The sequence below is a fragment of the Balaenoptera ricei genome, chromosome X (genome assembly GCF_028023285.1).
Source record: "Balaenoptera ricei isolate mBalRic1 chromosome X, mBalRic1.hap2, whole genome shotgun sequence".
Taxonomy (NCBI): Eukaryota; Metazoa; Chordata; class Mammalia; order Artiodactyla; family Balaenopteridae; genus Balaenoptera; species Balaenoptera ricei.
This window is the reverse complement of record NC_082660.1, coordinates 105,712,701-105,738,629: the sequence shown is the minus strand read 5'-3', so window position 1 is coordinate 105,738,629 and position 25,929 is coordinate 105,712,701. Positions and strand designations below refer to the sequence as shown.

The 25,929-nt window shown below is 35.9% G+C and overlaps 1 protein-coding gene across 19 annotated transcripts in view; it reads left to right on the top strand.

Annotated features, from left to right (window-relative positions):
- KLHL13 (kelch like family member 13) overlaps window positions 1-25,929 on the top strand; it is a 389,271-nt gene that overhangs the window by 347,397 nt on the left and 15,945 nt on the right. For all 19 annotated transcript variants that reach the window (XM_059911116.1, XM_059911114.1, XM_059911112.1 and 16 more), the window contains 3 exons: window positions 4,780-4,921; window positions 19,861-19,993; window positions 20,548-20,744. In XM_059911116.1, coding sequence (XP_059767099.1) covers window positions 4,780-4,921; window positions 19,861-19,993; window positions 20,548-20,744 — 472 coding nt within the window. The remainder of the gene's footprint in view (window positions 1-4,779; window positions 4,922-19,860; window positions 19,994-20,547; window positions 20,745-25,929) is intronic.

Here is a 25,929-nt window from a genome sequence, read left to right as displayed (position 1 = left end):
CAAATGGCGGGGGAGTTCTTCTTTGAAGAAAGCCTTTTTCTTGATTTTCTTTTTAAATTGTGAGTGTGAGAAATATGTATTTTATTTTTCTGGGGGACGGGTGGTAAAGCATGAGTCAGTGCCTTGATTAACCAACCTGACTTGTTGTGTTGTTATACCATTCATGACTTTTATTTTTGTTTTGTTTTGTTATTTTTGCTCTTCTTGCACACCAACCCACTGGCGCTGACTTTCAGTTAGAATAATATTATTACTCTGGGAAATTGCAGTATTTGAATAATACTTTTGACACTAACTCAGAAACCCCTGTTCTTTTGTTACAGTGGCATTATGTTATTAGAATTACATACATTGTCAGGTTTAACCACTTTGTAATGTAATAGTCACAAGCAAGAAGTGCTGTCAAACTGATCAGGAACTAAAGAGAGAAAAGTTAAAGGCATCGATATACTTTTACCTTTCTGGTTTTTCTCTGATTCACTTATTTTTTACCCTCAGAAGTAAAAACAAGTAAAGTAAAGGGAACAACTTGACATGTATTCTGATAGTCTTGGGCAGTATGTTTTTTCTGCAAGTGCATGTATCCTATCGGCATGTTTTATTGAGACTGATGAGTGTCCTAAGACTATTTGAGGCTTTGGAGCCAAATGATGCAATTATGAGATACTCTTCCCTTCCCCATATGGCATACCAACAAACCCGACTGCTATAGTGAATTCTAAGTACACGGTTCTTCATAGAACATCTACCAAACTATTACCTGTACAGAACTATTCATTGTAGAAAACATATTTGAATCAGATTGACAGAACACTCTTGCTGCAGCCCACCCACCAGTAATACACAATCCTTTATTGTCATGATGTTCAGTGTAAAAAGGAAAAGAATTTGTACATTTGATGATTTAAAATTTTTCATTAAAAAATCCATGAGTGAACAATGCCATGCAGATGGCAGAGGCTTAATATATGTTTGCACTAGCAATTTTGAGAGTATATCTTCTACTCTACTCTTTTATAAGTTTACAGGTTTGCTTTAATTTGCATATTCTGGAGTACTAATGGAGTTGAACATTTTTCTATCTGTTAATCATTTGTACTTTTATATTTATGAATTGTGTCCCTATGTCATTTACACCTGTTTCCCTTGGGGTAATTTTTTAAATATGGAAGGCTTTGAGGCAACATTACAATGTTAGTATCACCCTGTTAACATGTGACAATTGCTTAGACTATTTCCTTTGTCTTCAAATAGTAGTACAAAGAAATGCCACAGTCTATGTATGTTTGGTTTGACCAGCTTTGCAGAGCTTTCAGTAAGACCATCAGGCAGTGCTTCCCTCTCTACCTAATGCTCTTCGAAAAAGTAATTGTTCTCTTTGAGCAAGTGCAGTTGAGTGACTCATGTACACTTTGTGAAAGATTGCTTTCATGCTCTGTGGTTGGTCACTGTTTACAAAATAAGATGTGTCCAGCGGTAGCGGGGCGGGCGGGAATGGTGTGGTAGCAATATATAGACGCTGGAAGAAAAAGATTCAATTTTTCAAAAGAAAATTGATGAACACAATCTCTCCCATGAATAATTCTACAGTTTTGATGAAATAGGACTATTTGGACAGAGTTTGCTTGATTCTAAATTGGCATGTAAAAGTGAATCCAAATAACAATTGTTTTTTTTTTTTGTTTTTTTTTTTCTCTCCAAATAACAGTTGTTTAAAGCCGACTTAGGAATTATTCTTCCATGAGTTTACATAGGACAAAAGCCTTTCTGCATAATTATCTTATAAACTTCAAAGCTATTATCTACTTATCTCCTGTAAACAGTTGATTTTTCAAATTGATGGACTGGAGGAGAGCAGAGGTATTCTATTATTAGGCAGTCTTGGAGGAGTTAGTGGTAATTAATAATCCTACTGTGTTTCTGACTGCCAGCATTACCTCATGGAGTTAACTCTCAGACTGGGAAGTTATTTAGGACATGAAATTTCTTTAGAAAATCTGTCTTGAGGAGGTTAATCCCTCTGTACCAGGGTTTCTCAACCTTGGCATTCTTGAAATTTTTGCCTGAGCACAGCTTTGCCTTGGAGACCTTTCCTGGGCATTGTAGGATGTTTAACAGCATCCCACTAGATGAGAGTAGCAACGCCCCCCTACCCTGCGACCACGTAAAGTGTCTCCAGACATTGATGCCCCTCCCCCCACTGAGAACCACTGCTCCTTTTATTGCTTTCAACCATATGACTTAGAAAGGATAAGATTAAAAATGTTATTTGTTCTTGGAATTACTCAGATAATCATTCCTTTAAGGATAGTTTGGTGTCATTGTGGCTTGGAGTTTGCAGAGAGGTTTCACCTCCTTGCACTGTTGAAGAACAATGCTCTTCACATCCAGTCAATAGACTTAATGAAAAGGAGATAGAAGGGAATATTGAATCTGCTGAGGGGGTTGACATGACATGTGCTGTTACTGATGCAGAAATAATAGGGAGTGTTCTGAATGTTAAAAAGTCAAAAGATGTTGATAAGAAGTCATGAAGAAGAGGATTTTAGTGAAGACTTCTTTAGCTTTTGAAGTAATTAGTTAGAAAGCCAGACATATTATCTTGCCAAGAAAAGGCTGCATTTTTATATTCTGCCTTTCGATTTTAAGAGCAAGAGACAAATGACATGGAAACAAGTTGTGATCTATAGTTTATTTAAAAAAAAAAACAAACAATTTCCAGGATATGTCATGGGGCAGTGCGGTTTCAGCTTTACTCCTGTCCCATTTACATCTGTGGTTCTGTAAAATGATAATTGACGGTCATTTAAAGCACCGCATGATAAAGAAATGTCTCTGGAATGATCCACAGAAATGAGATTCTGTATTCATTCAGATGACATATATTAAACCTCGCATGTGCCAGGTTCTGTGCAGGGAATACAGAAACTAATGAAACATTCTGCTTGAATGTCCCATTAAAATAATTCTGGATGAATGGAAATTTTCTGGTTAGGGATACCAGTCACCATCAATCTATTTCCCACTTTTCCATTTGATTCTGTAATTAAATGTCTGTCTGCGAAAGCTGGTTAAAAGTGTCTGCAAATGTATGTATGCTATATATCATGTATATAATTTCTTTTCAAAAGCTATTTCTGAAGCTAGTGGAAAACTATATTCATTTTCTTTTATGCTTGTTAAAATCTTATTTAAATTATTCTCTTCTTTATTAAATATCCATGAGAATTGAATAAAACATGGTTATATATTATTAATTCATTTTTTGGTTATACTATGGCTCTAATATCGTTAAGAAGAATTGATGTCACCCTTAAGGCCAGGATTTTTGCTAATTATTGCAGAATTTAAAGCCATTTGGTTGGTGTTGAAATTCAAAAAGCAGGATCTTTGTTAAAAGTATGGTATGGTCGTAAAACTTTTTTTCCTATTAAAACTGATCAACTTAGATTATAGGTATGGTAGGGGAAAAGGTGAAATCTTTATGGTATTGGATAGAGCCAAGTTAGAGAAACCAATAATTCAACCTTCGGGAAGTTAGAAATAAATAGGAAAAAGGCAGAGTTCTAGCACTTGGAAATCCATTCTTCCTTCCTCCCTTCTTAATGTCCATTTTAGCAGTCTGCCCATCATGAATGCACAAACCCGTTCAGAACCATGGGGCTCCCTGCTCTCAGGTGATTCAGAAACAGTTTTAGCAGTGTATACTTAAGGAAACACAAGTCCGCCTAGTCTAAGGAATAATGAAAGTTTGTACCACGATGGTCAATTTTTAGTGTAACCTGAGGCCTTTAACTATTATTTCGCCACTTTCTCCGTGAAACTAACTACAGGTTGACTACAGGTTCTCTAATGCTTTTTATGGTCCCTGAAAAATTGCTAATGTGACATATACATGGGCATAGCTTACGTTTATTATTTTTATTATTTGTTTGTTTGGGAAGATGAAAAGGCCACTACACTGTAGCTGTTTAGCTAAATAATCCCAAGTGATTACTTAGTGAGAGATACTGCTAGAAAAAGGAATTATTTCATGTGTAAATTTTTTTGTTCAGTTGGGGTTGATTAGAGCTATAGTAACACAAGAGGAAGTAATGTATTAGGATACCACAGTTAGTCTTTGACTTTTACTTACGGGGTCTTTGGAGTTTGGAAACAGACTAAACTTAGATTCAAATCCTGGTCCAGTCCCTTTAATAACTTTGTGACCTTAGGTAAGTAATTTTTAACCCTTCTGTAGCTCATTTTCCCTACCCTTAATAAAAAGGAGATACTAGTAATACCTGTTGCAATGGATTGTTTTGAGGATTATATGAGATCATGTGTGTAAATTTCTTGGCAAATACCTGATATATAGTGACTGTTCAATAAATGATAAATATTATTTTTATCTTTCTAAAAGTAGGTATTCCAAAGTAATTTTAACTGTGAATAACACAATTTGATGGTATTGCTACCTAAACAACCCAATACCAAAACAATTACTTTGGCACTAGAAAAACAAACCCTTTGTAATTATAGTTTTGAGCCAGCTTTTAGTTGATTTCTCAGTTCCCATTTATCTCTTCTGACCTTGGAAAGCTTTTTACAAATATATATCTATTTCTTCTATGATGTAGAATGGTATGAGCCTAAAATACAGTGAAACAACATTCAGTATATTCCATAGTCAGATGATTGGCACATAATCAGGGAGTGACTGTTTCTCTAAATCATCCAGTTGTGAATTATATGACAAGTTTTCATTTGTTTTTCTTTCTGATTTAAAAACCTTTTCAGATCTCTAGTGGAAGAGGAAGACCAACACATGAAATTGTCCCTTGGAAGCAGCGAAATGGGCCTCTCCTCCCATTTGCAGTCTTCCAAGGCGGGAACCACACGCATCTTTACCAGCAATACCCACAGTTCTGTGGTGTTACAGGTAATCTCACTGTTGCATTATTCATAGCTTTAAAAACCACCCAGGGTTTTTGTGGTGTGGGATGTCACTAGTGGGAGAGGTTGTGCCTGTGTGTGGACAGGGGGTTTGTGGGAACTCTGTGTACTTTCTGCTCAGTTTTGCTGTGAACCTAAAACTGCTCTTAAAAATAAAGTTTATTAATAAAAAAAACAAAGAGCAAACAAATAGAGGAGAAACCTTGAGGGGGGAAAAACTACGTACCTTCCTGATGTTAAAAAAAATTCTGAGTTCATTCTTTGTTTCATTTGTGTAAGGGAGGTCTTGCTCTCATGCCACATTCTTACAGAATGTTGTGTCTGGCAACATTGACTTTTCATTATGTCTCAGCCAAGGTAAATATCACAAAGTCCCCATATTAAATTTTCTAGTTCCTCCCTCACAACCTATTTTCCCATCACCTTTATCATAGTTCTCAAGATCGTATTTATTTGGTGTCTCAACTCACATTGGCAATTGTAGGTATGGGAGTAGGGGTGAGGGCCGCTGGACGCAAACACACTGATACATGCAAGAAGTAATAACTGACATCAAAGGAGAGGACAGAAAAACAATAGAAAGCCAAAAGAACACCAAAACCCTGCAATGTGGAGCTGTTTAACATAGGGATAAGCAGTCCAAGTACTTCTGACTATTGTGGACACTCCCTGACCTCGGTGGGTGTTGCTGAGTTAGAGGGCAATAGTATAATGCTTGATGTCCATAAATTCCTTTTAGATATAGTCAAATTATATCAGTCTTCTCAGCTTAGTAAGTTAAGGAAAATAAATCCTTCTAAATATATTTTTTAAAGAAATTTCCCCAGATGAATTTGGTACGAACGCATATCCTTGGTCAAGAACCATGATAGTTCAGCAGTATATAGTATATAGTATAGTATATAGCATAATGAGAGAAAGAGGCTTGCACTTGCTGTGTGGCCTAGCTGTGTCATGTAATTTCTCTGGGATTCATTTTCCTTATCTCCAAACTATGACTCTCGACTAGGAGATTTCCAAATTTTCTTCTAGTTCCCATCTGTGATTCATTGAAATCTCATTTTTCCAATGTTTCAATTCTAATGGGATCTGGGTTTTATGGTTCATCATATCATCAACAGAAACGAGAGAGTCAGGAAGGAGAAGCTTCCCATCTCCTGGTATCTTAGTTTATGTAAATGGTTTAATTGTTGGTTTTACAAGATTACGGGAAGAAGAGAATAAGGGGTCAAACAGTTAGGAAAAGCATGAAAGGAAGAGGTTTTTTGTTATATTAAGGTACTTTCTCTAAAGAAACATAGAAACTCACTTACCCCTCCACTATACTTCTGCCCTATCCATGACCATAGTCATGTGTTAAAGCCAACTTTTGTGGTCCTGCTAATTTTTAAAGTTTACCTTAAACCAACTAATGAAAGCCACTGCAGTGCAGTCAAAGAGATTTAGAACAGTGATCCTCAAATTTTATTGCATATCAGAATCACAAGGAGAAGGGCTTGTTAAACAGGGAGCAGTGGGCCCCATCTCAGAGTTTCTGATTCAAAAACTCTGCGGGTCGGGCCCAGAAATGTGCATTTCTAACAAGTTCCCAGGTGATGCTGTAGGTCCAGGGAACATACTTTTTGGAACCACTGTTCTAGAGGCAGAGTCCTTTTTCCACCAAGAGAGATGGCCTCTCCCTTTCTGCCTACGTATCATATGGAGATTACAAGTTATTGTTATAATGGGGACACACTGGAAATAGCTTAAATATCCATCAATAGGGAAATGGTTACTTAAATTATGTTGCATCAGAACTGTGTAATACTGTGCAGTCACTAAAAAGAGTGAGCTAGATCTGTGTGTACTGAATGGAAAGGAAATATTAAATGAAAAAAATAATAGGACAGCTGTGGCATAGCTACACAATGGAATATTATTCAGCTATATAAGGGAATGAAGTTCTGATACAAGCTACAACATGGATTAACCTGGAAAACATTACGCTAAGTGAAAGAAACTAGTCACGAAGACCACATTTTATATGATTCCATTCATACGGAATTTGCAGAATAGGGAAATGTACAGAGACAGAGAACATAGACTAGTGATTCCTCAGAATTGGAGAAAATCAGAGGATATAAGGATGATAGCTAAAGGAAGCGGGGTTTCTTTTTGAGGTGATGAAAATATCCTAAAATTGATTGTGGAGATGGTTGTACATATACTGAATTGTCCAGTTTAAATGGATGGATTGACATGTACTCACTGCTATATTTAAAATAGATAACCAACAAGGACCCACTGTATAGCACAGGGAACTCTGCTCAATATTCTGTAACAGCCTAACTGGAAAAAGAATTTAAAAAAGAATAGATACATGTATATGTATAACTGAATCACTTTGTTGTACACCTGAAACTTACACAACACTGTTAATCAACTATACCCCAATATAAAATAATAAGTTAAAAAAAATGGGTGTATTGTATGGTATGTTAGTTATATCTTAATAAAGCTGCTTAAAAAAAAGTAACAGGGCAATATATATTGTATAATCCTGTCTATTTGTAGAAATAATATACAATATGTATACATATACATGCATATAAATGCATAGCAAAACGTCTGGAAACATAAGGGAGGCTGGTGAATGATGTCTTACACTTTTTGCTCTGGGTAATCCTGCACTAATTTTTTTTTACTATGGAAATATTTTTGTGTCTAACCTGTGTAATTTAAAAAATATAATGGTGACCAAACAGTTGTAGCTGGGTCTTAGAACCCTTAGCTCTGTCACGTTTTAGCTTGGCCTTTGTTGGTCTAGGCTGGTGGTAGGAATGGAGATGTGAAAGTAACCCGAGAGTTCATTCTTTCTTCAACTGATTTTTTATGTTATAATATTTTCTGTGGTGGTGTAGAGGTACCACTCCATATTGCTATTGAAAAACATTGTATGCTCTCTTTAAAAGTCTATTAAAAATTATGTTCTCACTAACTGAGATTTTTTAAGTCCAAGCACCAACAGAGACTGGGTTTTTTTGGTATCTAATCTTAGGTGTATGGTTGTCAAGGGAACAAGCTAGAGAAGTGTTTAATGTGTAAATGTTATCATTGTTTTAAAATTAGCAATCACACAAGCTCCAGCTTCAAAAGGCATTGAAAGTAGCTGTCAGGGGAACAGATCCATGGGGAGAAACTATTTAAAGAAGTCTCACTTTGAAGGATACCCTAGTGCACAACTACAGTGGGAAGGACATGAGTTTAGGCTAAAAGTGGAATCCTAGTTTTACCACTTACCAGCTAGTTATGTGACTTTGGGAAAGTCTTTATCCCCTACGGGCCAGTTTCCTTATCGGTAATGTGCGTAGTGGATGTGAGGATTAAATGTCACAATTTATGGGAAAGTAAGGTGCATAATAAATATCCACTTATTTTCCTTCCATTTGAGCCAAACAGGGAAGGTGTCAGAGGAAATGTTGATCGGAAGTGATGGGTGTGCCAAAGAAGGTGTCCATCTGGTTGGCTTGATCTGCTCCAGCAGACTGTCTCCACTGAATAGGCTTCAGGAAACTAGGCTGTCAAAGAAAGTGCCTGGAAATAATTTTGATACCTGATAGGCTTGAATTCCTAGAACTCTGAACAAATTCCGGGAGAATTCGTGATGGAGTTAGCAGTGCAAAATACTTTTACTCAAGTAAGGAAGATTAACCAGGGTTTGCTTAAGTAGTAATTGGTGAAATCAAGAATTATTTCACTTCCCTCACTCCTTTACTACTGCTACAACTGTGGTTACTTCTCGTGGAAAACGTCCATCCTTTGGCTTCACCCTGTTATCCCAGGCTGTTAACATCTTTTAAACCCCATCCTGTGGTGATTCATCAAATCATACCCTTCTTAGCATCTTCATTTTTTTAAAGTAACAACTTTAATTTTCATCTATATTATCACCTTGTATGTATCCATTAGTAGTCATTCCCCATCTACCCCCAACCCCTTTCCTAACCCTAGACGATCATTAGTCTACTATCATCTATCTCCATAGTTTTACCTATTCTATATATTTCATGTAAATGGAATTATACAATATATGGTCTTTTGTGACTGGTTTCTTTTACTTAGGATGGTGTTTTCAAGGTTCCTCCACACTATAGTATGCATCAGTACTTCTTACCTTTTTATGACTAAATAATATTCCGTTGTATGGATATACCACTTTTATAAAAATCCATTCATCCATTCATGGACATTTGGGTTGTTTCCACTTTTTGGCTATTGTGAATAATCATGCTGTGAACATTCGTGTGTGAGTGTCTGTATGGACATGTTTTCATCTATCTTTTGTATATAACCTAGGAGTGGAATTGCTGGGTGATATATCATTCTGTTTAATCTTTTGAACAACTGCCAGGGTGTTTTCCCAAGTGACTGTATTTTACATTCCCATCCGTAAAGTATGAGGATTCCAATTTTTCTATATTCTTGCCAACATGTGTTATTTATCTTTTTGATTATTGCCATACTAGAAGGTGTGAAGTGGTATCTCACGGTTTTGATTTGTATTTCCCTGAGTGCTAATGATATTGAGCATCTTTTCATTTTTGCTTATGGCCATTTGTATATCATCTTTGGAGAACTGTCTCTTCAGGTCAGTTCTCCATTTTTTTAGTTGAGTTATTTATCTTTTTATTATTCAGTGGTAAGAGTTCTTTATATATTCTAGACACAAATCCCCTAGCAGATACATGATTTGCAAGTATTTTCTCCCAGCACCTTCAGTTTTGTGGTCCCTTTTTGGCCTTCCATAACTACTCTGCCAATCTTCAATCCTTTATCCATTCAACCATATGATCTTTGCTACTGCTCTACCTTAGTAGAGTTAATGGGACAGATAGTCAAGGCAAATTTCTGGAAGACTTCTGATTTTTCATTATTCTCTAAAATATGTTATTCTTTTACACTTAAGTGCCTTTGTACTCATCCCTTCTCCCTGGAATGCCCTTACTTAAATTTCCTGGTCTGGTAAACCCCTATTTATTCATAATGATCCATCTTAAATGGTAAGCGGTAAAACTGGAATTCCAGTTTCGGCCTAAACTCGCATTCTTCCCACTACAGTTATGCAGTGGGTAATTCTGCAGAGTGAGACGTCTGAAAACAGTTTCTCCCATGGATCTGTTCTTCTGACAGCTAATTTCAATGCCTTTTAAAGCTGGAATTTGTGTAACCTAGGCAGAGTAAACAGCTTCTGCTTTACCCCCCTCTTAGCCCATCAATATCACCTATCAGTGAGATCCGCAAGATCTAGAGTCTAATTTGTTGTTTCTGTCTGCGTGTGATCTAGTGCTGGGGCACATGGTGAATGATTAATAAATGTCAATAGATTATAATTATTGTTATTTATTAATATTATTATTATCATTGAAAGGGATAATACATATAAAGAGCCTAGCCCAGTACCTGGCACAGAGGAAGTACTCAATGCTTTTTACTGCTCTTATTGATATTGTTTATGGTATAAATGAATTTGGATAGCACTTATAAGTCACTTTCACATATGCTTGCCTCATTAATATGTGAAACAATTTTGTGAGGTAGAAAAGGCAAGAATTATTATCCCCATTTTATAGATTGGGAAACTGAAGCTCAGGGAAATTAGAAGGTTTGCCCAAATTTACTTGCCCACTAAGGGAGAAAAACCAGGACTTGAACACAGGTTTTCTAAATGTAAATTTGTATTTCTTCTAATCTTGCTCTAAAATCTATTCTCTTTTTAATGTCTTTAAATATTAAGTTTTCACTGAATATAAGTATAAAAATATATATTAAAGGCTAAAAGATAATTTGGCACGAGTGATACAGTAAAGATTTTATTCTTAATAGAAATAACAGAATTACACAGAGTGTCTTCATGCCTGCCTGCCCTTCTTCCCTTCCCCTGTCAAAATGGGGGTGAATGGGGGGACCATAGAGAAAAAATGTTAACTGCCATTTGGAAGCATCCCTGTTAGGACAAGGAGGCCATAAGTAGAGTACCATGTTTCAGCCTATCAAGCTTGAAAATGCCTCCCGGCTCCAGATGTCTAGACGCCTAATGGATATTTTCTCATGTTAAGATTGGTGCCTATCAGATTGCTCTTCCGTACTGTCCTCCATTTTACCTATTTATTTTCTCTGTCCAACTTTAGTTGTAAAGTCAATGACAGATTTGGTTGTATTGTCTCAAGTTATTATCTATGTAATAGACTGCTAAAGAAATGGCTTTTCTCAAGAGCCTATACAAATTAACTTGCATTGCTTTCCAGTGGGCTAACCTCATGAAATACTTATCCTAAGGTAAACGTTTGGGTTGCTGATTGTGTCATGTTGATGAACTGTACCCTATTTAAAAGTTTTATGATCATAAGATAAACAAGTTTTAAAATATATTATTAACATAAGAAAGGCATAACGATTTTAGAATAAGTTATATTTTATAAAAGAAGAGCTTGAATAATCCAGATTGTTGAAGTTTTTATTAAAACTTTTTATTTCTTTATTTCAGTTTCCTGAATGTCACCTAGAATATAGAGAAATGAATATATAATTTTTCTTGGGGATAGTTCTTCAGGTACTCAGGTTAGGGTACAATAGGTTATTCTAATACTTCCATTTGAGTGTGTATCTTTAGTATATAAGTTGGAAGAGAATCTACCACCTTTCCTTTTAGGCCACTTTAGTGTATTATTACCCTGCTCTTTCAAATGAGTTTTTTTGTTGTTTTGATATTTAGCATGTTTTAAGTGATAGAGAGGACCAGTGCATACCAACCGAGAGTTAAATATGCTCAAATACATACTTTCAATTTCTGATCGTTGCTAGTATATAAAACTACTGTTTGTTACTGATTATTCATCTTGTATCTTGCAACCTTGAAAAACTGACTTATTAGTTCTAGAAACTTTTTTGTAGATTCTCTAGGATTTTCTACATAGACAACCATTTTGCCTATAAATAAAGATAGTTTTATTTCTTCCTTTCCAGTCTGATGCCTCTTATTTCTTTTTCTTGCCTTATTGCACTGGGTAGAAACTCCAGAAAAATGTTGAATAGAAGTGATCAGAGTGTACATTCTTGCTTTGTCCTAATACTAGGGGGAATGCATTCATTCTTTCACCATTAAGTGTGATGTTAGGTTAGGTATAGATTTGAGGAAGTTTCTTTCTGTTCCTAGTTTGCTGAGAGTTTTTTTTTTTTTTCAAATCAGAAATTGATGTTGGATTTTGTCAAATGCTTTTTTGCACCTATTGAGATGATCTTATCATTTTTCTCTTTTAGTCTATTAATAATGTGAATTATATTAATTGATTTTTGAATGCTAAAGCAACCATGCATTATAGGAATAAACCCCACTTGCTCATGATGTATTATCCTTTTTATATATTATTAAATTTGATTTGCTAAAATAGTAGGAATTTTTGCATCTATGGTCATGAGGGTCTTTGGTCTTAGTTTTCTTTGATTATCTTTGTCTGGTTTTGGTAGGATAATAATGGCCTTGTAGAATGAATTGGGACATGTTTCCGCCTTTTAAGTTTCTGGATCTGTTTTTGTAGAATTGGTGTTATTTCTTCCTTAAATGTAAGGTAGAATTAATCAGTGAAAATTCAGTTTTATAGTATATATATGGCTACTCAGTTTATCTATTTCTTCTAGAATAATTATTAGCAGCTTGTGTCTTTCAAAGAATTTGTCCATTTCAACTGAGTTGTCAAATTTATGGGCATACAGTTGTTCATATTTTCTTGTTATCCTTTTAATATTTGTAGAGTCTCTACTGATATCACCTCTCTCAATGCTGTTATTGATAATTTGTATTTTCTCCATTTTTTTCCCCCTAATCAGCCTGGCTGGAGTTTTATCAGATGTATGAATCTTCTCAAAGAACCAGCTTTTTGGTTGCTTTTTAAACATTTCTCTATTTTTCTGTTTTATATTTCATTCATCTCCACTTTGATCTTTATTATTTCCATTCTCCTGCTTAATTTGGAATTAATTTGCTCTGCTCTTTCTAGTTTCTTGAGGAAGCTGAGATCTTTCATCAGACTGATAGTAGTCTTTGCTCTGAAATCTATTTTGTCTGATATTATAGTCATGCCAGGTTTCTTTTAATTCGTGTTAGCTTGGCATATCTTTTGCCATCTTTTTACTTTTTATTTTTAACTAACATACAGTAAAACTGATTTTTTTTAATTGATCTATACGTATGTGAGTTTTCATAGATATACTGTTTCATGTAATCATCACCACAATTAAGATGCAGGACTGTTCTATTATCCTAACATGCTCTCTTGTTACACTTGGTAGTCACACTTATCCCTACCTCTAAGCCCTGGATACTACTGATCTGTTTTCTGTCACTGTGTTTTTGTCTTTTGAGAATATTATATAAATGACATCATACAGTCTGTGAGCTCTTGAGAGTGGCTTCTTTTACTTTGTGTAATATCTTCGAGATCCATTTACTTTGTTGTGTGTATCAATAGTCTATTCCTTTTTATTGTTAAGCAGTATTCCACGATGTGGAACTTTGTGGGGTCTCTTTTTCCTGACCCTCCGTCTCCACCATCTCCCCAGTACTTTCCAGTTCTGTAGGGCTCTCCTTATGGTCCTCTGGCCTGAAAGCTGGGGCTTCATCTGATCAAAAAAGATTCCTCTCAGAATTTTAGGAATTTGCTGTCACCACTGTTACCACTGTCACTGTTGCCACCAGTGCCTTGGAATTGCCTGGGGATTGGGGCTCAGAGGAAAACAGAGGGAAAAAAAGTAAAATGGATCTTTCTCCACTCCCTGTGAGCTTTCAGAATCCCTTTTCTTGCTCTTCCAGCCAGAAGTAGAGCTTTCTTAGTCTGCTCCCAGATGACTGCCTCCAGGTTATATGATGCCTTAAGTCCAGGCTCGGGTACACTGGGGGGAAAAGTAGGGAGTAGGGTGGGGACTCACCATGAGTTTGGTGGTACTTTCCATTCTGATTTCTTCCCCAGTTCTTCTGTTTTCATTAACGTATTTTCTATTTATTTTTAAGCTTTGTGAGGTGGAACCTCACACTTATTCTAGAGCAAACTTTTTCCCAGTACTGAGACAAATCCTTTTGAGTTCTTTACCCAAAGCCCTAGCATTATGAGATTACCAGTCTTGTGGTTTGAATAGGATCTGTTTCCAGCATTTGGTGAACCTTGAAGAGTGTTCCCTGTGCTCCTTTTAGGTGGTTCTTTGCCCCAGACAAATGCACTCATCAGTACTCATCTATATACTTGAGGGGGGATTGTTTTTAGATCTCCATAGCCCTCTCTCTGTGCAGAGCTCCCCTCTTGTATTCTGCCCTACAAACCTAGCTGCCCTAAGACACTCAACCCTGGGAAAATGCTGGGCTTCGCCTGGGTTCCCACTCCCTGTACCTCTGGAAACTCCAGGCCATAAACAATCATGGGGCTCCGCTAAGTTGTTTCTCCTCTTTCACAGATCCTCTCCTTCATCCAGCCTGAAACTATTATTTTTTATATATTTTGCCTGATTTTGAGTTGTTTCAAGAAGTAAGGTAAAAAATAAAAATAAAAAAATAAAAAAGAAGTAAGGTAAATCCACTCCCTGTTACTTCATCTTTACTGGAAACAGAAATCTATGGGCTATACATTGACCCTTATACAATGCGGGGGTTAGGAGTGCCAGCCCTCCATGCAGTCGGCCCTACGTATCCGCAGTTCCACATCTGCAGACTCAGCCAATCACAGATCATGTAGTACTGTAGTATCAATATTTACTATTGAAAGAAATTCACATGTAAGTGGATCTGTGCAGTTCAAACCCATGTTGTTCAAGGGTCAGCTGTAATTAAATGCTAAATTTAATTACAGACTCCAGATGCCTAAGTCTTTTAGAGATTTGGTTAGAGATAGCTTTACATAGGAGGTCAAATTTGAACTCGGCTTTGAAGGATATTCTATGTGAAAAATAGAATAAAATAGCATAATTTAGCACAATAAATTGGCATAAATAAAAGTACTGGAAAAGGAGTAAGCCTGGGTTTTTACCAATGAGGTAGTCTGGAGAACATCCTGATAAGATGGGTCAGCATACTTAGGGAAATAATGAAAAATAAGGTTGAACAGTTGAGTTGGGGCCAGATTAGAGAAGTCTTTAAAGCCTTATATAATGATATGATGCAGTGATAGAAAGCCATTAGCAGTTTTTAAACTCCAAGCAGTGTTATATAATGAGAATAGAGTTTAATTAATATCTGTTCCTTTTCTGTCCTCTGAGTGAAATGAACAGTGTCTCATAAAAACATGACTGTGGTATTGCTTTGATCAAATACATTACATTTACTTAAAGATTAGAGTAAACCTATTCCTCTACCTTCTCTTCTTTTAGTTCCTTAATCTTTGTTCATAAAACAATTTTAACGTTAATAATTTTTATTGCTCTTCTTAGGATGCATTTCCTTTTTATTCCACTTCCTTTTCGAAATTACACTGATCAAAACTAGATAGAATCTGCTAGTAAGTTATTGCCAATGCAGAATTTAGTGGAAAGATTTGCTTATCAGATTACTTTTTAATACCTGAGAGTGTCAGTCTACCTTTTTTTCCACAGTAGCATTATATTTATTTTGAAAGCTGTTGACGTCCAACCAACTTTTGGTATACATTATTTGTAGCTCATCAGGTTTCTATATTATAGTTGTGTAATGTCAGTGCATACCCTCCTCTGTTTTATCGTGACCATTTAAAAATTTATCAAACTCATTTAAAATGTTTCAGTCCTTCAGAGTATGACATATGTACCTCCCTCTATTTAATAGTATTTGAAGTTTTGATATATTAGGTAAATTTACTACATTGAAGAGAAGAACCTTTTTTTTAAGAACCTATTTTTTAATGCTTATTTTTTCCCTAAAAGGATGTGAAGAAGAAATAAAAAAGAAGATATGGGGATGTTAATAGAAGAGGGAAAGGGAAATAATAGAGTAAAGAAATTGAGAACAGACAACAATCCCCTCATAAATAGAACCCAAGGCTCGGAAAAAATAGAAAAATAGAGAACTAAGATAAGGATTGAGCTAGAAAGAAGTTGAGTTTAAAGCAGTAGAAACAGTTTAAAGACACTCCAAAAAGACTAATGGGAAACTTTGAGCAATTTTGCATAAAACACAGCTGTATCTGTATATCGTGGATTAGCATGCAGAAATAGACAAAAATGTTTATAGAATTCTGGCAAGAGGAATCAGTACAAATTTGGTGGAAGAAAATGATTTTATAATAAAAGGACACATTTTAAGTGTGCAAGGTATCTTCAAGAATCTTCCTAGAGTTAAATAGGGGGAAAGATTATAACAGTGAAAGCAAAAGGTAGACGTACAGAGGGCAGATGAGAATTGTGGAAGAGAATGACCCCCCTTTTTCTTATTTTTAATTTTTTATTATTTTTATATTTTCTTGGATGTGCTGCGCAGCATGTGGGATCTTAGTTCTCCGACCAGGAATCAAACCCGCGCCCCTTGCATTGGAGGTGCAGTCTTAACCACCAGTGAAGTTCCCCCCGCCCCACTTCTTTTCATGTGTACGTTCTTCACAAGATTAGAGTATAAAAGTTGTTTAGAAAAACGACTGTGTACTTCTGTACGACAAAGTATGTTGTAAAGGAACTTTAGTTTTTTTCTCTTTAGACACAGCTGGGATAGTACAGATAACAACAAGATATTTAGGTCTGTATGAAAACAGTCTGAATTGACAGATCTTATTTGGTTAAGGACAGCAATAATCAGGGATAAAATTAGCAAATATGGAATTGGATAGTGGGATTATTTGTGCATTTGAAAATAAAGGTTATGAAATGTATAGAAAGGGAAACTACTTTACATGCGGTGAAAACAAATGCAAAACCTCTCAAAAGCAGACAATTTGCCAAAGGTAGATAAATTAAACTTAGGATAGAAAATACTCAGAATGTGATAAAAGTGGTCTAGGAGCCTCAGCTTCCTTTCTGTGGGGACGCCAGATTATACTGAGAACGGTTAGAGGATTTTTTTTTAATAGTGCAAACGGAAGCAAAATGATCAAATCTGTGAAGAGGGTAAAAGCTCCTGGTGTCTTAGCTGAACTGTCGAGATTTTAAAGATTGAATACAAACCTCAACAAGCAGTTTTAATGGAATATGGACCAAATGAGAAATGGCACAGGTAATGATGCAGGAAACATTAGCCATGCCTTTTTTCAAAGGGGAAAAGAAGGAATAATAAATAGTAGGAAAGAAGCCTACTGACATTACTCAATTCTCAGTATAAAATATTCGTAGGAATATTTTAAAGGCAGGAGGGCCAGCAAATGAGCCGAGAAGGTTTTTGGGTTTTTTTTTAGTGGAAGAAAATAACTGATTAGATACAATCATTGCTTTTGACTGAAGAAGCCATGATTGCCTTTCAAAGATATTATCTACATATACCTTAGAGAGGAAGATTCAAAAGTTATTTGCTGAATAAAAATAAAGTAAGGCGGCATACTGTACCTAGTTTCATCTGATGGGTATCTTGACATCTCTCTTTTTTGCCAGTACCCAAGGTATGATAAATTTCCCAAGATAAACTATATGCTTTAACTTGCCAGTAGCTGTGCGGCCCCCCTCCCCAAAAAAGATGCATAACAGTAAGTGTAGTATCCTACTTTAAAAACTCCTATACACATATGTGTAGAAAGTGGCCTGGAAGTATATATACTAAACTGTTAACAGTAGTTACTCTTAGTAAGTAGAAGAGGTGGACTTTAGTTTTCAATTTTTATCCTTCTGTACTTTTACAACAAACATATATCTAAATTTTTTAAACATGAAATTTATCTGAAGGAGAAAAAAGCCAAGCCCTTGGGAGCCAACCTTTTCCCCCCAAACCCTGGTTCAATTCCTCTTCTCTCATCTTAGCCTGTACAGTTTACCACAAATAAGCACTCTAGGCACAATTTATTTTATTATTGAGAGTAGGTTCACAAATAAAGTTCCTGGTTTCTAGTTAGCTTGTTACAGAATTCAAGTTCTACATGTTGTTGTTGTTTTTAATACCAAGTGGTGGCTTCTGGGTAAAGTCTGGTTTGTTTGGTCAAGCATTAACTGAACATTTGTTAAGTGCCAACTATGTGCCAAGCACTGGGGAATTCAAGCATCCTAGTCCCTCAGCTCTTCTCCCTGATGGCTCCCTCCTCCCCAGTGGCTTGGCCATCCCATCCCCAGCCCCAGTGGTCGCATTCAGGACTTCCCAGTTCTCGTATGCTCACCTACGTTTGAAAGGCAATCCCCTTAAACTTACTGCAATTTAGACTACATATGTGAATTTTCAAAAAGCCACTTCCTACCTTCTCCATGAAAATAGTTCCCTAAAATGGACATCTCTTTTTACCTCTACTTTTCTAAATAACAGGAACAGGAGATGATTTAGCAATGGAAAAAGGAAAATATTGAGGGGGTGCGGGGGTGGGGAAATGTTTGTGTTTACAAAGGAAAAGGGGCATTTGTGAAAGAGTTGATATTTGTGAACGAAAACATATGTCAATCACTGTTGGAGAGAGGAAAATGTGATACATAATCCTGTTCTAAAGTATATGTATAATGTATAAATATTTTTAGAATAAAAATATTTATATCTCTCTCCAGAGAGAAAGTGGCTGGATCACATTATCTCTTTGAAGTTCTAGTTCTGTAGATTCAAGCATTTTCTTTAAAAAGCAATTTAAAAATTATGACGAGAAGATGTTTAGACTAAGATTTATATTATACATATGTGCAGGATCACTATTTCTGAAACTGCATTCTTCAGTATGTCGTGCCTTTTGCTTCTTAAATCCATGAAACACGACTTTAAATAAAAGTTTTATTTGGGGTCATTAAAATAAGAAGGGGATAGAATAATCCTTGCTATTAGTTCTTGTTGTATTACATTATTATATTACATTATATTATTAGAAAGTAATTTGTAGGACTTCCCTGGTGGTACAGTGGTTAAGAATCCTCCTGCTAATGCAGGGGACACGGGTTCAAGCCCTGGTCCGGGGAGATCCCACGTGCCGCAGAGCAACTAAGCCCGTGTGCCACAACTACTGAGCCCGCATGCCACAACTACTGAAGGCCGTGCGCCTAGAACCGGTGCTCTGCAACAGAGAGAAGCCACTGCAATGAGAAGCCCGCGCACCGCATGGAGGAGTAGCCCCCGCTCGCCGCAGCTAGAGAAAGCCCGTGCGCAGCAACGAAGACCCAATGCAGCCATAAATAAATAAACAAACAAATAAATAAATTAAACTAATAAGAACCTGCTGTATATATTAAAATAAATAAATAAATAAAAGTAATTTGTATGAGTATCTTCATGATTTTTTATAACAGTACATTTCCATTTTTGAAACTACAGACTCCATCTTGCAAAAATCTTTTTTTATTCTCCATTTTTTATTGTGATAAAATATGCATGTCATAAAATTTACCATCTTAACCATTTTTAAGTGTACCGTTCAGCAGTATTAAATACATTCATAATGTGCATCCATCATCACCATCCATCTCCAGAACTCTTTCCTTCTTCACAAACTGGAACTAATTCTGCACATGGGAAAATAAAGTGTACATGGTAATTTTTTTTCCAAAATACTGTGAAAGCCAATGGTTATATAAATAAGTGAATGTATATACTCTTTCCTTATTTGTTCTTAATCCAAATTAATCTTATCTTTTTTCTACAGTGAGTTAAATATATATTGCCACATATCAAGTAAGCTGTTCAGTTTTTTTCTTCTTCTGAGTCATTATTCTACTGGCTTTATGTTCCAAATATATTCCCCACACGTTAATACGTCAAGAGAATTCTAGCACACAGAGATCTGTATTCCCATTTTACCTTGCCTAGCGGCTCATCTCATGTTCTTGTTGTAGGGGTTTGACCAGCTCCGACTTGAAGGGTTGCTCTGTGACGTGACCCTGATGCCAGGGGACACAGATGACGCCTTCCCTGTGCACAGAGTCATGATGGCCTCTGCTAGTGATTACTTCAAGGCTATGTTCACAGGTAGCTTGCCTTTCTAAACTCTGCTTCCATGTTAAAACAGTATGAAAAATATGTGTTTAAATCCTTGTATTGGTAAAGGAAGATTCAGTTCTTTTGGTCAGTGTCTTTACAAGAAGAAAGAGTTTCAAAAGGAATAGACACCCAGTATGTACAGTTGTGGGTGGCCCTTTTTTAACCTGGAAAACGGATGTACCTTTCTTATTCTTCTGTCCACCTTTATCTCATAGCTTTGCTTTCCCAGACACATATCTGAATGGGCCATCAGAGACTAATACAATCCCCACTAATACAATCTCTAATCCATCAGAAGATCTGAAGTGACAGGAGAATGTTTTGGAAGCACTTGCATCGTATATACCACCTCCATTAGTATAGAGATATTCCTTTTTAAAATACTCTCTTTTAACTGTAAAATATGCAGAAACCTGACTCTGATACAAATGCTACACAGAATAAAATTTCCCTGATTTTATCATATCTAGTTAGCAGCAGAAGTGAGTTTGACCTTAATTAAATTATCCACGGTCATTTAATGGAGTGTCTTTTTATTTAAGGTGGAATGAAAGAACAAGATTTAATGTGCATTAAACTTCATGGCGTGAGCAAAGTCGGTTTAAGGAAAATTATTGATTTCATTTACACTGCAAAGCTTTCTCTTAATATGGACAACCTTCAAGACACACTGGAAGCTGCCAGTTTTCTACAGATTCTGCCGGTTTTGGACTTCTGCAAAGTATTTCTCATATCTGGGGTAAGACATTTTCAAATCAAACCTTTTCCTGCGGTGGACTCCGTCGTAGCCTGTTTAGAGTAGACTCATGAATCTGTTGTATAGATGTGAAACTCTGGCCATTAGAGAGAGGTGTCATGTCGTATATGGTCTAGAAGCAGGTCGATGGGAAAATAGTACAGGTGCATTTTTACAAAATAGAATCATTTAAGAAAAGCCTTCTGTGTAATCAAATGACATTAGACAGTAATAGTGTTTGATAACGATATATTCCTTAACCTGTTTGATAACGTTACATATTATAATTTGGTTTTATTCACCTTAATGCTTTTATACAAACAGGTTTCTTAAATGGAATTCTGTGGGAAAGTAATCTGAGGTTCTAGAAGTCTTTTAAGATAGACTCAGTCATTTTTTTCTTCCTTTAAATATGGGAGTTGGATCTTGAGAAGTACTAACATCTATGTGTAAATCTGTAAGGATATGAGTCTAGATTCTATAGAGACACATCACCTACTGAGTCATTTTCAGCCTTTTTTGATAGATAAGAGAGGGTACATACAACCACCAATCAGTGAACTACTTACAGTCACCCGGTTCCTGAGGACAGTGCCTCATTTTAGTTGAGACCCTTAAATTAATAACACTTGATGCTTACACTTATCAACTCTTGACATTGCTTTACACTGATCTTAGCAATACGTGGTTGTCCTGAGCCAAACTAGGTACAGTGCCATAATTTCCTTGGAACTAATCACTAACCATAGACACTGTTGACCTATTGTACTTATCACTTAAGATATTCGTTGTGATCAGTTCCTTAGTTTGAAAGAAAAGAACCAAACTGGGTAAAGCATGATTTGTGAAGTTATAAAAACATACACGTCAAAATAACAGTATTAAAAAATAATTTTGTTCTAGATAACTCTATTTAAAGCAAGTTTATTTCAAGATGATATCATAGTAATTTTGCAATATTGACAAATTTCCTGTAATTAGAATGTTGGTTCCTTAACCTCCTTGAAGCATTTATTATAACTGTATGTTTTTGCCCTTTTGAAAATTTCTTCATTTTTATAAACACTCAATATTGTCTTAAAGGTTATGTTTTTCATTCCTAGTGTCTCTGCAGATATCCTAAAGCCCATTTCTAAAGGAGAAGAGACACGTCCCTGACAAATCTTACTTGTGCTATAGTTTACGCTAACACTCTTTGTTTTAGAACTTTCTTGCCTATGAGCTTTGAGGAAACACCTCTTTTCTTAGTACCATACTATTTACTTGTCTTTCATCCTGTTTGCTTAGGATATGTCTATGTGATTTTACGTTGGAAATCTTCCCTCTCAGAATCCATGTTAATTTTTGAGAAAAGTTGGTGGATTATTAGTTAAAGGATTATATAAAATCCAACTTTTCCTTTATCCTTCTTTCATGCATTCCATATCTTAGTTAAATATTCAGGCTTACTCTACTACCCCTTTCCTTCTCAGCAGTCAAATGAATCAGGAAAAACAGTAGCCCTGGGTGCCTTTCCTATGTATAAGAACTGAAAGTTTCAAGATAATATAAATATTTTTCAAAGGTAGATTTGTTTTTAGTTCTCCCACAAGCTAAGTTATTTTAGATAATTTTAAAATATAACAGTCTCATGATTGTGTGCTTAACCCAAATGTTTTGAGGAAATAGGTTTATGTTTTTAATGATATAGTAGGATTATAGTTCATGTAACCAAAACACTACTTGGGTTTGAGCTTCTAGAAAGAAAAATTAGCTTCGAACACAGTTCTTTTGTATCCGTACTTAACCATTTATGTGGATGAAGAGGAGCAGTGGTACATAAAATGTGACTCAACAAATCATCCACAAAGCATTTATATGTTAATTTTGAATGATAACTTTCAATATGATAATAATTGACAGATACACACTACTATACATAAAATAGATAACTAATAAGGACCTACTGTATAGCACAGGGAACTCTACTCAGTACTCTGTAATGACCTACATGGGAGAAGAATCTAAAAAAGAGTGGGTATATGTATAACTGATTCACTTTGCTGTATACCTGAAACTAACACAACATTGTAAATCAACTATACTCCAATAAGACTTTTTTTAAAATAAAAATTAAGGGCTTCCCTGGTGGCGCAGTGGTTAAGAATCCACCTGCCAATGCAGGGGACACGGGTTCGAGCCCTGGCCCGGGAAGATCCCACATGCTGCGGAGCAATTAAGCCGGTGCGCCACAACTACTGAGCCTGTGCTGTAGAGCTCACGTGCCACAGCTACTGAGCCCGCGTGCCACATCTACTGAAGCCCACGTGCCTAGAGCCCATGCTCCGCAACAAGAGAAGCCACTGCAATGAGAAGCCCGCGCACGGCAACGAAGCATAGCCCCCGCTCGCCGCAACCAGAGAAAGCCCGCGCAGAGCAACAAAGGCCCAACACAGCCAAAAATTTTAAAAAAATTAAAAATAAATTTTAAAAATAAATAAAATTAAAATTAAAAAAATAAAATGAACAACTCTATATTGCTTAAAAAAAAAAAAAACAACCAATAATAAAGCCCCACTTGCCTTTGGTGCGATAGAGACGCCAGTTTTCTATAAGGGAGCATCAGGCTTAATAGAACAAGAACCCCTCCCCTCCGACCTTTGCCTTCCTTTGCAGTAATACTTTTATTTTAGGGTTGTAATTAGTATTAGAGTTTATAGTATCTGGTACTTTTGTTCTTGCTGTGTGATTTTCTTGGTAGTTATAGAAAAGAGGAGCATGAAAAGAAAACAGAAGGATGACAGTGAAGGATATAAAGCAGAGTAGGTAAAATTTTCTATAAAACTAAAAACATTTACTGTCATAGATCATGGAGATAATGGAAACTTACCTTTGTTTAGTTACATACCTACAAAAGTTACATTAGTTTTTGTCTTATGACACTGCATAACTACAGCATGCTAAATCCCTTGCAGCCATTCCCTGATTTACACACAGGTTGTAGTCAAATTTTTTGATTATCATTTGTTTGCCGTTTGGAATTTGTAACATCTAGTGTTTTCCCCACATTATTACTGTTATGGAGGATTACAGGCTAGCCCGTAAAACCCAATTTAATGTAAGGTTGCTGAAATAGAACACTTGTAATTGAGGTGGAAATATTACAATTTGAATTTAGTTATACAGAATAAACAGAACAGAATGAAGGTAAGCAAGAAACCATTTTCTTTTTTACATAAAAGCATATTTAATCAGAGAATGAAGCTGCCCCTGTGCTTTAGACTCGGTGTAGTCTTTCTTTAAACTCATTTTTTTAAAGTGCTTATTTTCTTTTCTTGATACAGGTCTATCATTGGTTCCACCTGTACATTTATTGTCACTGATCAGGTTGGGGGGATCACAATGAAGTGTAGAGAAATTTATTGAGGTGACTGGGATAAAGAAGAGTGGGAGACCTTGGAGAACAAGGGAGGTGCATTTGTGGGAGAAAAGGCAACAATGAAGGGAATCAGAAGAAGTTATTAGAAAAGACAGCTTCTTTTGCTGTAATGTGATGATAGCAGCAGCAAGCTTCGGGAATGTTCTTTTTGATGTAAGGGTTTCCTGTATAGTACATATACTTCACATTCCTTCTTTAATCTAAATTGGATTTATCCATTAAGATTAATTAACACGTCTTTCCAGGTAATGCTTTTGGGGAGGTTCAATGAAAATTAAAGAAAAAATTGTATAGATAATTTTACAACGAATCAAAACTGTTTCCCTCCCCACCAAACCAGTCTTGTTTTCCTTATTGCTAAGGCTGATATTCAGTAAGTAGTACCCAGATACTGGTTGTTTATGGTCGAGCATCTATTCTGATTAGTTGGTACTCAAATATTCTAAATATCATCCCTGCATATAACTTTAACCAGCCCATTCTTGCCCATCTGCCATCTGGGACTCTGTAGGGAAAGAAGAATCTCAGCCTGGGCCTAAACCAATTTACCCCCCCAAAGACCATTGTGGTCACTAATACTGCAACCAACAGGGGAAGTGCATTCAAAGTGCAAAGGAATAAGAAAATTGGATTCCCCAAGCTGGACACACCATCAGTATTCACCTCAAATGGCACTCATCATGTGAAGAGAGACAAGACTGGGAGAGAAAGGCTTTAGTTTTCTTATCATCCCTTTGTTCTTCTTACCAAAAGGTCCCTTCCTTGTGTCCTGTGATGTTCTCACCTGTGGAAGGAGGCCCAGGAGACGATGCCTGTTATATCCTCGACCCCCGAAAGTAGCTTGTTTGATTTCTTCCCAGTCTTTTTCTGTGGACGTGCTTTCTGTCTCTGCATTGGTTGTACTTGATGTCAGGCTGTCATTTTAATGAACTAGATAGCACTAAGGAGAATTTGGTACATTGAATATCTGAGGAGTCCCCCCAAATTTGCCAGCTAATTTCTTAGTGTTTGCTCTCCCTTTGAGAGTACAAAAGCAGATACTCATTTGCTTTTTTTTTTCCTAAATGGGAATTTATTTGTATAAGACACTGAATTTCAGCAACATAACATCACAGATTGCTGATGAAAGCTGTCATTAAAGTATCAAATTATGTTAATCACAGCGTTTAGGTACATCAGGTGTAATTTGAACAATTTAATATTGCAGCAGTGAACACCAGGATGTTAATGACAATTGAGAATTATGATGCTTAGAACTGCCTTTAGGATGACCATGAAGGTTGCTTGATTACAGTAGAATAATTTATAGTAATTTATATCAAGGAAACTTAAATGTACACTTGATTATTTTTAAAATAATGTCATTGGTTCTCATAAGCAGTTGAGAAATTTTGTCCTTTTTTGCTTCTCTATCCTTTAAAACTCTAATATAATTATTTGGCTTAACTTCTGTAATGACTCTTTGGAATTTTGGCCAGGGTATATATTCAGATGAAATTAGAGTTCTTTCTACTTATGAGTTTGGTTTTTTTAATAAGCTTTAAATTCATGTTTTATATTTTAAAATGTAATGTATTCTATTATGTACATGAATTGCATTGTATGTTATATTAATGTACATATTCATTATTTAATATTGTCTAGGCTAAATGTTCAGGACTATGCAAGCTGAAGCACTTTTAAGAATCATGACTGAGAATGCATTAAAATGAACTATAATTGAATAATCCTGTATCTTTGCAAAAATTGTTTACCGCTATTCCATCATTT